Source organism: Oryzias melastigma, linkage group LG17, assembly GCF_002922805.2.
Source record: "Oryzias melastigma strain HK-1 linkage group LG17, ASM292280v2, whole genome shotgun sequence".
NCBI classification, from domain to species: domain Eukaryota; kingdom Metazoa; phylum Chordata; class Actinopteri; order Beloniformes; family Adrianichthyidae; genus Oryzias; species Oryzias melastigma.
The window spans coordinates 19,328,674-19,342,376 of NC_050528.1; the positions used below are offsets into that span (position 1 = coordinate 19,328,674).

At 35.6% G+C, this 13,703-nt stretch overlaps 1 protein-coding gene across 3 annotated transcripts; it reads left to right on the forward strand.

The window, feature by feature from the left end:
• The first annotated feature begins 5,605 nt into the window (after positions 1-5,605).
• On the forward strand, positions 5,606-13,309 carry LOC112147613 (E3 ubiquitin-protein ligase MARCHF2). 3 transcript variants are annotated; one of them, XM_036216410.1, is made up of 6 exons: positions 5,606-5,940; positions 7,828-7,884; positions 9,074-9,362; positions 9,462-9,657; positions 10,571-10,780; positions 11,904-13,309. In XM_036216410.1, the coding sequence occupies exons 3-6, from the start codon at positions 9,178-9,180 to the stop codon at positions 12,057-12,059; spliced, it is 747 nt and encodes a 248-aa protein (XP_036072303.1). In that variant the 5' UTR covers positions 5,606-5,940; positions 7,828-7,884; positions 9,074-9,177; the 3' UTR covers positions 12,060-13,309. The 3 variants fall into 3 exon arrangements, with proteins under 3 accessions (XP_036072303.1, XP_024129898.1, XP_036072304.1); XM_024274130.2 differs by lacking the exon at positions 7,828-7,884; XM_036216411.1 differs by lacking the exons at positions 5,606-5,940; positions 7,828-7,884 and adding an exon at positions 7,931-8,029.
• The last annotated feature ends 394 nt before the right edge of the window (positions 13,310-13,703 follow it).

Here is a 13,703-nt window from a genome sequence, read left to right on the forward strand (position 1 = left end):
GTAAAAAAGATTTAACCTCACTATCATTGAATTTCATAAATGTCAAGCTGTATATAATCTGTGCACTCCCCAAACTACTGTACTTTGTTATTAACTGTTATATTAAAAAAAAAAAAAAAGAAAAAAAAATCACTGTCACTCTATTGTACCTAAATTTTATATTGTAAATACCCTAAATTCATATCTGTGCTAATTTGTTTTACACTGTAACCATATTTATGAGACGTGTGCTGCCGACCTCTTGGCCAGGTCACCCTTGAAAAAGAGATCCTGATCTCAACGGGTTTTTATCTGGTTAAATAAAGGTTACTACTACTACTACTACTACTACTATAAGATTTGAATATAGAAAAATTCAGAAACGCAGTTTTAATCTTCAATTGTACTTTACTGTTTTTATTTGCTGTTTATCAGCTAGTACATCTTTCTTATCCATTGTTTGTAGAGTTAAACCCACTCTGATAAAAAATGTGTTTTTGATGTTTTTTAACATGTTTGTATATAAAGAAATTGAGCCTAAAATTCAATCTCTGAGTATTTCTTTATTCAAATCCTTGTGAGACAGTAAATATATTAGCAGAAGGATGAAAGCTACCAGGGCTGCCAGGCTGGAGGAAGGCCAAAGAGGAGGTTTATGGATGTAGTGAACAAAGACATAAAGGTGGCTGGTGTTAGAGGAAAGGATACAGAAAACAGGGTTACATGGAGGAAGCTGATTTACTGAGGGAACCCCTGAAGGGAAAAGCTGAAAGGAGAAGAAGTAGTTGTGAATCAAGAGCAGTGGAAAAAACGCTGTTGGAAGAAGCTTGTAGCTGTGACGTAGAAGCTACAACGTAGATGACTAGATCCATGTACGTCTTTGTTTTCCTCATCTGAGCTGGCATCTGGCTCAAAACTGTACATCTGGATACCTCCAATATTTCTCACCATTTGTCTTGCATCAGTGATGTTTAGTTGGGGTTGAGAGGGCCTTTAAGCTTGTGGAAGAGACAAACATGATGATGGGAATTGAGAGCAGGCTAACTTTGCAACAGCAATCCTGTCGACAACTCAGAGTCGCTTTTCTAATGAACTACAACATCTCTGCTGAAACTGTACTACAAAATGACACGGGTTCTTTTAAAATTTGGCTTAAAAACGCAAAATCATAATCAAAAGATCAGGGGGAACACTTTTAAAATAGATCAAAAGATTATCAAAAAAGAAGAGGTAAAAAAAATCCTATGTAATAAAAGTTAATTAATTTGTAATCACATTTTAGTTTAAAAAAAAAAAAAGCTAGATTATTCTTTTCCATTCAGATCCTTCCAATGAAACTTTGATTTTTTTTCACAAGTGGAAAGTTCCTCAGCTGACCACACTTAGAAAAGTTAAGTGGTGATCTAATAATGGACTTGATGGAATCCACACAGGTTTGTAATTGTCTGCATAGTACTACTGTCATGTGAGAAAGTAAATAATCTACAACCTTAATTTCTGAAAGTAACCTGTTTTGAGCATGGAAAGGTCTTGAACCTCTTTGAGAGGATGTAACGTGATTAAAAGTATAAAAAAAAAAAAATAGGAAGAAAGTATTGTGTAACTTCTATGCATTCCACTTCAAAAACCTTTGCGTTTAGAATTTGTGGTTCCATTGAAAACCAGCAAAGCCTCTCCTTCATGATGCTTAACTTACTTTTATGCTTAGAATATTCATTCAACCTTTGTAATGTTGAAAATAAACTCTTTTAAGGACACAAAAAACACAGTTTTATTTATTTATTGATTGATAAAGTGGGTTTTGGAAACAAAACTTAATGCTCCATGATACTTTTTGCTGATTAAATGTATTATGAGGTCATGCCAGTCCATGAAAAGATGTGAAAAATTATTTTTGTTTTTAGGTCAGAGCACCCCGTTTGATTGATGGTCATTATATAAAGTACAATGACAAAGAGATCCCATATATTTGACCTGCTGGATGCAGAAAGGGCCCTGTCCAAAAATAACTGAAGCAAAATGTTTCAGCTAATCCGATCTCCGTGGTCGTTGAAACCAGCACAGGGTCATAGTGACCTGGAGCCGATCCCAGCTGTCATCAGTCAGAGGCTCTGGGTATGTCTTCAGTCTAATGGAGGGCTGCAGCTGTGTGCCCACTGAACGCACAAAAGCTGGTGGTTCAAGCATAAGAAGTAGAAATCTCAACACAAATAGATTTTTAGATTGGGAAACAGGACCTCTGACCTCTGAAGCAACAGTACTAACCTGCCCTTCCCAAATATTTCCTATTTGGAAGGACTAAAATACTTTATCTTAGCAGACATGTCAGGCACAAATCAATAATCTGGATAAGAAGCTTATGTCAATCGTGAGGCATAAAGATGACAATATTGCGGCTTTGCAATAAGTACTGAGTAACTTTTAATCAATACTAAGCAATAGTATTGATTAAATTTAAATAAAATATAAATTTAACATGAAAGAGTGGTAAAAGTATTACGCAAGATACATTTAGCTCCCATTGAACAATAAGACAAAATGTTTATGCCTCTCTCTTTTGGCAAAACATGGTTGCAATGATTTTACATCCATAAGACCAGTACTATATATGTCTTTTAAAAGAAAAATACATTATTTTTTAAGTAATAAAAATGTGGAAAAAATTAAAATTTGTATCACTGGTCTAGTAGATCTGGATCAAAAAGATTAAAAACTAATTTCCCTTGATGTCACAAAATCCCAATTTTCTACCATTTCCATTGGAAGCCTTTCGTTTATCACATGATATAAAGACATGATGGAGTCACATTCGGACAACGCAAACCACCAAACCAGGGATGATATGCTAAGGATCAGCAGGATCTTGTGACATAAACACGGGAAAAAGAGTTTGATCAAAATGAAAAAAGTTAATGTAACTTTAGTGATCAAAGTGAAGTACTAAGCAGAACAAAAATCAGAAAAAATATAAATATTGTATCTTTTTTTTTTTAAACTGCTAAGAATTTAGTGAAAAACCTTGCAAAATGCTGTGTTAAATTAGCTGTATCTTTGTTTTTCCATTTTCTGAATTGCCATGGCCAAACATTTATAAACATTTTCCTTTTTGTCACCTTCAATTTCACAAAGTTTGACTTTTTCTGAAAATAGATTTAATTCCTGTGTCAATAATGAACAGATCTGGACTTATACCTTCTTTTTAAATACTATTTGGTCTTCTAAATCAATACTGCCAGTGCCTGATCAAAGTTCAACACATCCAAACAAATTCAAAAGATAGATAAGCAGCAGAAAGCATGGAAAAATCCCACAAACTCTTAACTGAATAAATCTACATTCAGTTTAGCAATGACTAGGATTATTTGATTTATTATGAGAGTGAAAATATAAGGATGCTTTTACTTGAAATGTACACATCAATGTAAAGTACTGAGATATTTTACTGGGCTTGAAATCAGACCTTAAAACTACACATAAAAACAACACACCCAACCAAAAAATGCAAGAGTTGAATGTAAATCTTATGATTCAATGGCACGAAGAGCCTTCTATAACCGTAACAAAGTAATGTGGTTATGTAATCTAGTTAGTCTCTTACCTTATTATGCAGAAAATTTGTCCTGCTCTTCTTTGACATAAATAAATGCGACACACAAACTATCTGAATGAATGAATATTGGCAAAAAAAAAATCAATGGTCTGCCGGAACCAGAGTATTTTGTATTCAGGTGTTCCCCTGAGAAGATAAGAAAGAGCAGATTTTTGCAAGTTGATATAAATTTAATTAGCCACAGCTTGAGTCTACACCTGATAAAAAGCTGAAAATTAACTTAAACTCTCTACTTCTTCCCCGCAAGGATTTGTGAAAGCACATTTAAAAATCACGAGATCAAAGTGTAGCACCCCAATTGGAAAAATATTAAAAGCACAACGTGGTTAATAAGTCTTATCACTGTGTCTTTATTGCGCTTTCATAAACATTTTATTCCGGAAAAGCTTCATAGCAGAAAAAGCTTGGAAATGGCTCATCTGGATTTATTTCCTGTGAATGACTAAGTCCACATTAACCGTGGAGAACCCATGAGGTCAAATTTGGCCACTGTTTTTAAAAATTTTTTAAATCTTAATGTTTTAATTTTTTTTGGACCGCTGTTAATTGCTACTACCCAAAATGAACAAACAAACAAAAAAGTAAAATTAACCTTAAAAGCCCAGAAGAAAATAGTTTTTTGGTTCTCTTGGGTTAAATATAAAATAAAATCTGGAAATATTTATTGTGTCCTCATGCATCATAAAAAAATTGTTCATTAAACATTTTTTTCTTTAAACTTAAAAAAAAGTTCCACCAGTTGGCAGATGTTACTTTCCACAAAGTTCATGTCCTTATTACCTCGTCTATCTGGTTCATTACAGCTGCAACATCCAAAGTGTTTCATGTTAACCATGTAATGCTTTGTCTGGTGATCTCACTTAAAATCCACTAACACGTGTCCCATGATATCCCACACATGCAGCATCTCATGATTTGGGTTGGACCTTGAACCAATAGATCTACAAACCTTCTAATGATGAGAGACAAGCTCAGAGAGCTGTTCGCGTGTCTGTGTGCAACAATCCATGCTCTCCATAATTTTGCAGAAATCCCAGTCGCCCCAGCAGGTGCCCTGGTTTGGTACAGTTCAAAGGAATGCAAAGGGCACCGGATTGCTGGCATAGAAAAGCAGGACGATGTGACAAAAATAGATTTTGTTTAAACTGATGGTTAATAATTAAATGGGGAAAAAAATCTAAATTTAGGAAAACATTTCAAAGTCTTATAAAAAAGTGGGTTGGTTTTTTTCCAAAATGACTTAGCATGACAGATTATTTTCCTCTCTTATATTGTAGGCATCAATATTTATTCAATTTTTTCCAACTTTGTTGTTAAGTTGATTAAGGCTAAAAAGATAGATAAAAGCATGTAAAATAAATCATAAAATCAAATTAATTATAAATAATAGATACATTTAAGAATATTCGTATCATAATTACCCAACCGGCCTTTGTTTTGCTCTTTAAAATACAATTTTACACAAATCTTTATCAAAAATTAATACATTTAATTTTTGCAAGTCAAATAATCTGTAAATATACTTTAAAACAAAATTAAATCAGCAATAAATGTACGGGTTCAGCAATTGAGCAAACAGTAATTCATTGTCGCAAACCTTTTATTTTATTTTCTACTGTTTGTTGTTTTATTAACTAATTTAATCAAATATTTACAAGAAAAAACAGAAAGCTGTGTTTAGCCAAAAGAATGCCAATTCATTTCTGCAAACAGAGACTTCCACCTAGTGGCTTTGCATGACATGACTATAACCTGAAAGTATGAAAGGTTATCCTTTGTTTTGATTAATATTTGTGTATTGTGGGCAGGCACCTAAATCCCCCAAAATTGAGCTCAGCGGGGACATTTGACTGTGAACTTGAACGTATCACAAATACTAAAACAAACTTATATGAATATGTCAGACAAAATTAAGTGTTTACTTCAAAATAACTAAAACGACCAAACTTTCTTAAGAAAAAACACCTACAAGTCTCTATTAAACTATCTGATGGGAATGTTACAGATGACATTGAACGTAGCATTGTGTCACGTGATACGCGTACAGCTGAGGGTTGTTGAGACAGGCTTGCCCGTTGCTAGCCACTTAGCTCCGTTAGCTGCGTTTAGCAAGTTTGGCAGAAATTTCTTCTAATATCAGTCTGTATTGATCTTACTTGACGGTAGGCCTATGTTAACGACATGGGGAGGATACAGGAGTCACGCCCGTCTCTTGTATCCCCTCCTGTCGCAATTTATTTACCTAAATGTCAATGTCATAATTTGTAGCTTGGGCTTAGCACAGCTACTAGCTTGTGCTTGACAAATACAAGGCCAAGGAAAGAGGGGGGAAAAAACAGGCAGGCCTCCGGGTGAGTAGCATTTACTATAATGTCTTTTTTCCGCCTTATTTACAACATTTACTGTGTTGGAAACACATTTTTTATCGTAATAGTAATCAAACTATAGAAATGCTAGTGCGCGTTTGATTTTTCTTCGTGCTGATCACGAGATAAGCGTCCAGGGCTTTAAAAGTACGATGACTGCAGTGGCGTTCGGATTTTTGTCCGTAAATACATCATTATGGCCCTCCAGGGAAATGAGGTTTGACTTGTTTATTTGACAGAGTTATGCAGAAATGACTGGTGAACAGTGTCAGTCCGTGTCAGTCTGTAGGTTGCACAGGCTCGTTTGCATTTTTTTCTCAGATTCCTGTGGTCAGGGAAAAAAAACCCTCATCTGTAAATACTGTTAGCATTATTAGATGTATACGGCTGTTTAACAGATGCATTAAGCAGAAATTGCATTAAATAGTAGCGAAGGGCTAAAAAAATCGGCTTATTTTTGTGAACAGTATTCTTAGCACTGCAGGTTGTTTGTTGCATGTAACAAATCATATCATAACCGATATTTTGTATTTAAAACAATTGCTGTAAATGTAACCCCATTATATAATCAGTTTGCCTGTTTCTGCAGGAAATTAAACATAAATGAAAACCTCTATTTTATTTAACAAATATAAAAGATCAGGAATAATCAGTTGATTTGAAATGCATTAAAATACTTTCTGAGATTCAATTAGTCTTTAATAGTGCAGCTTCAATTAAAGTCATGTATTTTGGTTTTTTTTTATATGATCTTGTAGCATTTTTTTCTTGAAGGACATATATAAAAAGTTAAAATAGCATTTCTAGTTTTTTTCTTAGTGAAATAGTGAATTATGAGCAAATGGAAAAAGAACGCAGCTAAAAAAAAAAAAGCCTGTAGCAGTAGAAGCTACAGTCAGCGGACCACAAGTTAGCTGCTCCGCTCCATTCCCATACATCCACTTGCAGACAAATAGTTCCATCTATGTCTTTCTTTTTCTCATTCAAGCTGGCATCTGGAAAGTGTACGGGCTGCATAGCTCCATTATTGCTCACCATTTTTATTGAGCTTGTAATGTTAAGTTGGGTTTGTGAGCAACTGGAAGCTGCTGGATAAAACGTAAGCCAAGGGATGATGGGAAATAGGGGAAGGCTTAATATGCGACTAAAGTCACATCCATAACTTAGAGTGGAATTTCTAATGAATAGACTCTTTTCATGGTGACGTCAGACAAAATGGCGACATCGTCGCTACTGTGTAAAGTGACTTCAAGCAGCTGAACACTTTTTAGCACAATTTTATGTAAATAATAAAGGGTAACCTTACCAACTGTAATGAAAAATTGTACAATATTTTTTTTCTTGATTAATGTCTTGCGTAAAACTGTTTTCCTCCTCTCTTATAATGTTAACATTTCAACATACAAATTTATGATTTCTTCCAATATTTGAGGTTTTATTGAAAATATCAACCTTTCATTTGAGCAGATGTTATTCTAGCATTTTCTATTCTGCCTTATTTTCATTTTGCACGTATTTTAAGAGTGATCGAGCACAAAAACTGATTAAAAAAATTCATGCTGGTCACATGTAATTCCGTTAGTTGGTCACACGTATTTTTATTGTGTACATGGCTAAATTTAGTTGTTGTAATAAAAAGTATTTGTTGTTTTATGGAGTATTTTAAGGGGTAAATATTAAAATAGGAATGTTTACCAAGTGGCACAATAAATATTTTAAGTCCATTTATGAAGCCACATATTTTCAACTTTCAAAAAAAAGTGCGGCCAAGAAAAAGTTCAGCGCTTTAGAATGATGTGGCATTAGTCACTTCATTATATATTTTTGACAGTTTCCAATTTTAATCCTTTTTTGACCTTTATTTTCCCACAGATCAGACATGGTTATGAGCAAAATCAAAGGGGAGCTACATCAGAAAATAATGCAACAGTAATTTGTTTTACTTTAATATAAGACACTCTTCAATTGTCTTGCTTTTGCTCTGTTTTCAGTGATTTTTTTTTATAGACATGAAAATTTAAGCAACTTAACAGGGCAGAAAAGATCTTCTGCAGCTCTACATCTCATACTGATGGTACTATGTATATTTTTTTATAGTATGTATAAAACAATTGCTGCCTTTAAAAGTGTAATTAAGAGGAAAATGTTAAGCAAATATTAGAGATAATACGTAGAAAAATGATTTCATAAAACTTGTGTAAAATGTAATACCACTGTAATACCACTGGACCTAGTGTAGATAAGTAGAATTAAGTTAGGGTTGTGTAAACAACTGTTTATGTAAATGTGTATGTATTTTTGTTTATATGTCCTTAATATTTATGTAAAAGATCATGATTTAATTTTGTTCATTTAGCAATAGGGGCAGAAGTTTTTTTCTTTCTGCTCCTTTTCATTTATTAACTATTTTGTGTTGATTTAGTATTATTTTGATGAAAGGCATTGTTACTAAATGAAATAAAATTTAAAAAAAAAAGCCGTAAAATGGCAATGATGTTGTTGTCTGACGTCATGTAAAAGGGTCTATTCCTGCCGCTCTGCAGAAACTATGTCTGACACAGGTGTTTTTATTTTTGGCTGAAACGGTACAGTCATAATTAAAAGATGTCTGGTAACACTTTGGAAATGACTAAAAAGATGATCAGAGTTTGACATTAATAAGTTAAATATGTGATTTACTCTTATTTGCATCAATTGTTTGCGGCGTGTTGGTACAGAATGTGGTTTATAAAGATCATTTTGAAAATACTATTTAGATTTATTTATTTTAATGGATAATGACAGCAAAAATAAATAATCAAAGTGAGCGGAAAGGATTAAATTGGATTTGAATGAGCCTTTTATAATATTTTTTTGGTTAATAATTGTTCATTCACTTTATCTGTTTTATACTTTGTGGTGCAATTTTAAAAAAATATGTCAGCTAAAAACAATGGTGATTGATTATCAATAATAATGCTTTCAAAATGGAAACACACTCATGTTCATTTAAAAGTACCTGATATAATCTGTTTGTCACTGCAACATGGCATCACTGATGCACAGAAAACACATTTTGAAATTCACATGTCAGCAATGTTTAATCATCTTTAACTCATGTTTTTTTCCTCTTCTTCAGCGTTCACTCTTTAGGTGGAGAGGAGGAGAAGGGAAGTTTGGGATCAGACCATCTTTCGGAGACTCTTCACCATCCTCTTCATCTCTGTTGACCTCAGATGAGCCATGTCTTCTTCAGGGTGCTGCCAGCTGCCTGGCTCTCTTTGTGATTATTCTGGGAACGCGGAATCTGACGCTTCTAAGGATTCAGAAGAGTCTGACTCTACCACACAAGCCCAGTATGTTGCCAAGGTTACAGCGAAGGATGGCCGCCCACTCTCCACGGTTGTCAAAGCAGTGAGCTTGCAGAGGTACAACAGAGCAGCAAAACTTTTTATGGGGCATATCAATAATATCATGAATAACAATATTTCCCCTCACATTTTTTGTGTTTTTGTTGTCCCGCACAGCGATGTGGGGATGTGTCGGATTTGTCATGAAGGAGCTGGAGGGGAGACGCTGCTTTCCCCTTGCGACTGCACCGGTACGCTTGGGAAAGTGCACAAGAGCTGTTTGGAAAAGTGGCTTTCATCCTCCAACACCAGCTATTGTGAGCTCTGTCACACAGAATTCACTATTGAGCGGAGACCACAACCACTCACACAGGTGAGAAAGGTCCAGATGCAAACATATGTGTCTCTTCCCCTTTTTATATAATGAGAAAAATGTTGTAGCTGTTAGAAATGTTATCATTTTAAAACTGTTGAGAAATATTTTTAGTGTGAGAATGAGATGGTAAATGGCGTATATTTATAAAGAACTTATTTTTTACCTTGCTATAAGGCCTAAAATATTTTGCAATCACAGTTCCTCGGCCATGCAAACACACATTCACAGTGGTTCAGCTGTCTTAAGCTCACTTAAACTCTCTTAGTTCTTCCTAAAATGTTTTCTATAGTTCTAATGTTATTATTAACTGGCAGTAATAATTTACTTGTAAAAGTGACATCTTTGTTTTTCCTGCTCTGTTTGTGCAATTGTAGAACATCAGTAAACAGGGTCTTCTTTTTGTGCTTATTTCTAACTTGTATAATTTTGACAAAATATATATTTATGGAGGGTAAAATATTAAAAGTTATATAAGGTTTAAGTTTATTTATTCTGGAATTATTATTCCAGAGGGAAATTATTCCTCCCTGTTTTTATTCATAGTAATGTTTAAAAGTTTTTAAAGTTTAAAAAAAATGTAGTTTTAGTGTGTTCAATAAATGTTTATTCTATTCAGCCCGTGGCATAAGGTGTGTTTTTCATTTTGGCCCCTGTGGTTGAGTTTGACACCCCTGGCCTAAGGGAACTGAATTTGCAATTTTCTGATCAGAGATCGACCGGTCTACCGCTGCACCACAGCCAACTTATCAACAAGATAATCTTATTGTTGAACTCCATGGCGATCTTGCACCTCCTTTTTATCCCTTTTTAAATATTATTTTGTTAATTATTTAGTTCAACTCAACATTTTTCAGATTTTATTTTCTGTTTGTCAAAATAAACCCCCACTTTTGTTAATTTTTTGGTGCAGTGGCTGAAGGACCCGGGCCCCCGCAGCGAGAAGCGCACGTTGCTGTGTGACATGGCTTGCTTCCTCCTGATTACTCCCCTGGCTGCCATCTCCGGGTGGCTGTGTCTGAGGGGGGCTCAAGATCACCTGCAGCTGAAGAGCAGACTGGAGGCCGTCGGCCTCATCGCCCTCACCATCGCCCTCTTTACTATCTACATCCTCTGGACACTGGTAACTGCTGCATTTCTGACTCCTTCCACTGTAACTGAGCTTAGAATCTGAAGAAACATCTCCTTATCTATGGAGCCACACTAAACTCAAACTTATGAACGTAGAGTCAAAGATAGTGAGAAAGCGAGATGAGGGACTACTAATTTGAAAAAATTTGTGTTGCAAATGTAAAAAAAAAAATTTGAAAGCAAATATTTAAAATTTTCATTTACAAATTATGTAGTTTTAGTCTTAAAACTTTACATTTTATTTGCAATTTAGGTAATTCTGATCTCAAAACTAAAACACTTTTTCACTATATGGAGTTTCTGTAGTGGTAACTATAGTGGTAAATGTAAGAAAAACCAGAGGACTTTCTGAATAATTTTTTTCTTCGTCTTCATCGGTCAGTTTTTTTTAATCCAAGTTTATTTAGAAGTAGCATGTTTGTGCATGAATGTGTAGCTCATTAAAATAGCAAAAGCTAACGTTTGCAGTTCTCTAACTCAAACAAAAACACGCAGTTAAGACATTTTTATGTGACACACATTCTAAAGGACCTACTTTGATTATCTTTTGATTTCAAAAGCGATCCTAGAGCTCTTTGATTTTGATTATATCGTTTTTTGTCAAAATCAAAACATAGTTTCTGCAGAGCGGCAGGAGTTCACTTGAAATTTACCTCTGAGTTATAGGCGGGGCCATTGATAAGGATAGACCCCGCCCCCATTTCCCCTTCTTATTGCAGAGAGCTCAGAGCTGAGACTGTGTGGCTGCCTAGCATACTTTCTATCTTTTTCAAACAGTTTTCGTTTGCTCCTGATTTACAATCATTTGAATAAAAAAAAATTCTCAGATGTGCAACTTTAGTTAAATACGTCCTCCATCATCAGAAATATGCCTCAAGAACTTGTTAAAAACGCAATTTTTATCTGAGTGGGTCTTTAACTGTTATCAAAAAGTCCTCCAAACTCATGTTTTTAAAGACTGTTCTGCTCCGTATTCAGCCTAAGTCCTGTCCAGCCTCATCACTGCTCTGTCTCAAATCTGTTTCGTCTGATTAAATGACGGCTGCTCTGTTTCTCCCTCCTGACTTTCCCTCCCCACCCCTCCCCTCCGCCACTCTCATCCCTTACAATCTCAGGTGTCGTTTCGGTATCACTGTCAGTTGTACTCGGAGTGGAGGCGGACCAATCAGAAAGTGCGTCTGCTCATGCCCGACATGAAAGGGATGCACACCACCCAGCGCTCGGTGCCGACCAAGTCGACCAAGAAAATGACTGATGAGACCATCGTATGAGTGCAGGATGGCTGGGGGAAAAAAAAGGAATATTTAAAAAAAGAAATACGACAACATCACAAGAGCCCACCCTGGTACTCTCTAAACACGAATTAATCACAATACTAAACTTTTGCACTTCATACGGACCATTCTGAGGAGGAAGAGTCCGTTCCTCGGCTTGTCTTTATTGGAGCACTTGGAGAAAACACAGTTTTGGCTGACCACAATGCTGGTTTCGGAGAAGAACTCATTCCAGAGTCGTCCGACGGGAGAACTGCGCCGTCACCGGACAGCCAGTGTTGGGACGCCATTAAGCGGACATGTGGATAATGAACTAAAGTTACAGACTTATGAAATAACAAGACACGAGCTAATGTAGCAGAATATAAATAATTCAGCATGCTACTGCAGTATAATATACACTACCTAATATTCTGATACCCCTTCACGATTTATCTAGCTGGTTTTAAACAATGGGCAAACGATAACCCTGCGGCAGATAGTAACCTTCAGTTCATGACTGATAAAGCTTAGATGTGAATACTGCTTTTTTTTTTTCTTTGTTTGACAAGTAGAGGACAACAGTCACTCCTACCCGAGTCCTTGTCTGTAAAATCTTATTTTCCTGTTAAACTTTTTATGTTGCTGTTGAAGAGTGAAAATCCAGCCGTGTTACTGTTGAAGTGACATGTGTCAAAGGCACTTGTGAGGGGATGACGCGGGACGGAAACTCAAGAACCGACGCTACGGCGGCGCCGGTAACGCTAGAGGAAGTATTCTGACAGGATGGCGTACCTTCTGGTGTCATAAGAGTATTAGCAAGCAGCCCTGCTCCACGTGTAAATGCACCATTCATTATAGAAAAAAAGACCGGTCTCATCACCACCAGATTCCAAACAAAAGTGGAGGATCAGTGTTTAAGAAAAAAAAAAAAGAATGCCAGTTTGAAGGTTTTGACCCACAAGTATCAGAGCAGGCTGGTGCTTGGCAAAAGTGCAAAAGAGAAATAAGTTTCTTAAAAAACATAAGTCGATGTATGCAGCGTAAAACTAAAAGTATTTTGTGTTTTTGTAGTCTTCCTGCTTCATCCATGGAAAGTTGGGTTATTGTGCAATAAAACATGAGGGACTCTGAAGTGGGGGCGTTTGTGGCTTTGCTCTTAAGGTAGTTGTTTGATGTTTAACCAATTTGTTTTCTGGACAACCGCAGTGAGAGTCTGGGGAGAAACTCAACGCTATATTGTCATTAAATACCTTTCACAAAAAAAATGAAGAAAGTGTCTATTTGCACATAATTTTTGAAATATGTGCGACCATTGCTGAACTTTTATTTTTGGACCCAAAGGAAGGGTTAAGGTTAAGATTACTGAATGGTTCCTGAGCGCGGCTTTTTCTGCAGCTCACCACTCCCCCAGGGGATGAATAAAAAACATTTCACACACCTTAGAGTGTGACAGCTCATAGGACTTTAAAGTTTGCCTTAAAAATGTGTGGCCAACAACAAAATTCAGCTCTAAAAATATGTGCAGGGAATCTATCAGAGTGCACATATTACGCGTAAACAACATGAATTTCCATCACTTTTTATGCACAACCAAAATTTTAAGTTGTCATTTAAGGTGCTAAGATTAGCCAGTCTAAAACAACAGAAAATTCTGCTTCC

Coding starts and splice junctions, on each gene's coding strand:
- LOC112147613 (XM_036216410.1), top strand. CDS start 9,178: ATGTCTTCTTCAGGGTGCTGCCAGCTGCCTGGCTCTCTTTGTGATTAT. Junction 9,658..10,570: donor GACCACAACCACTCACACAG/GTGAGAAAGGTC, acceptor TTTTTGGTGCAG/TGGCTGAAGGACCCGGGCCC. Junction 10,781..11,903: donor TCTACATCCTCTGGACACTG/GTAACTGCTGCA, acceptor TTACAATCTCAG/GTGTCGTTTCGGTATCACTG.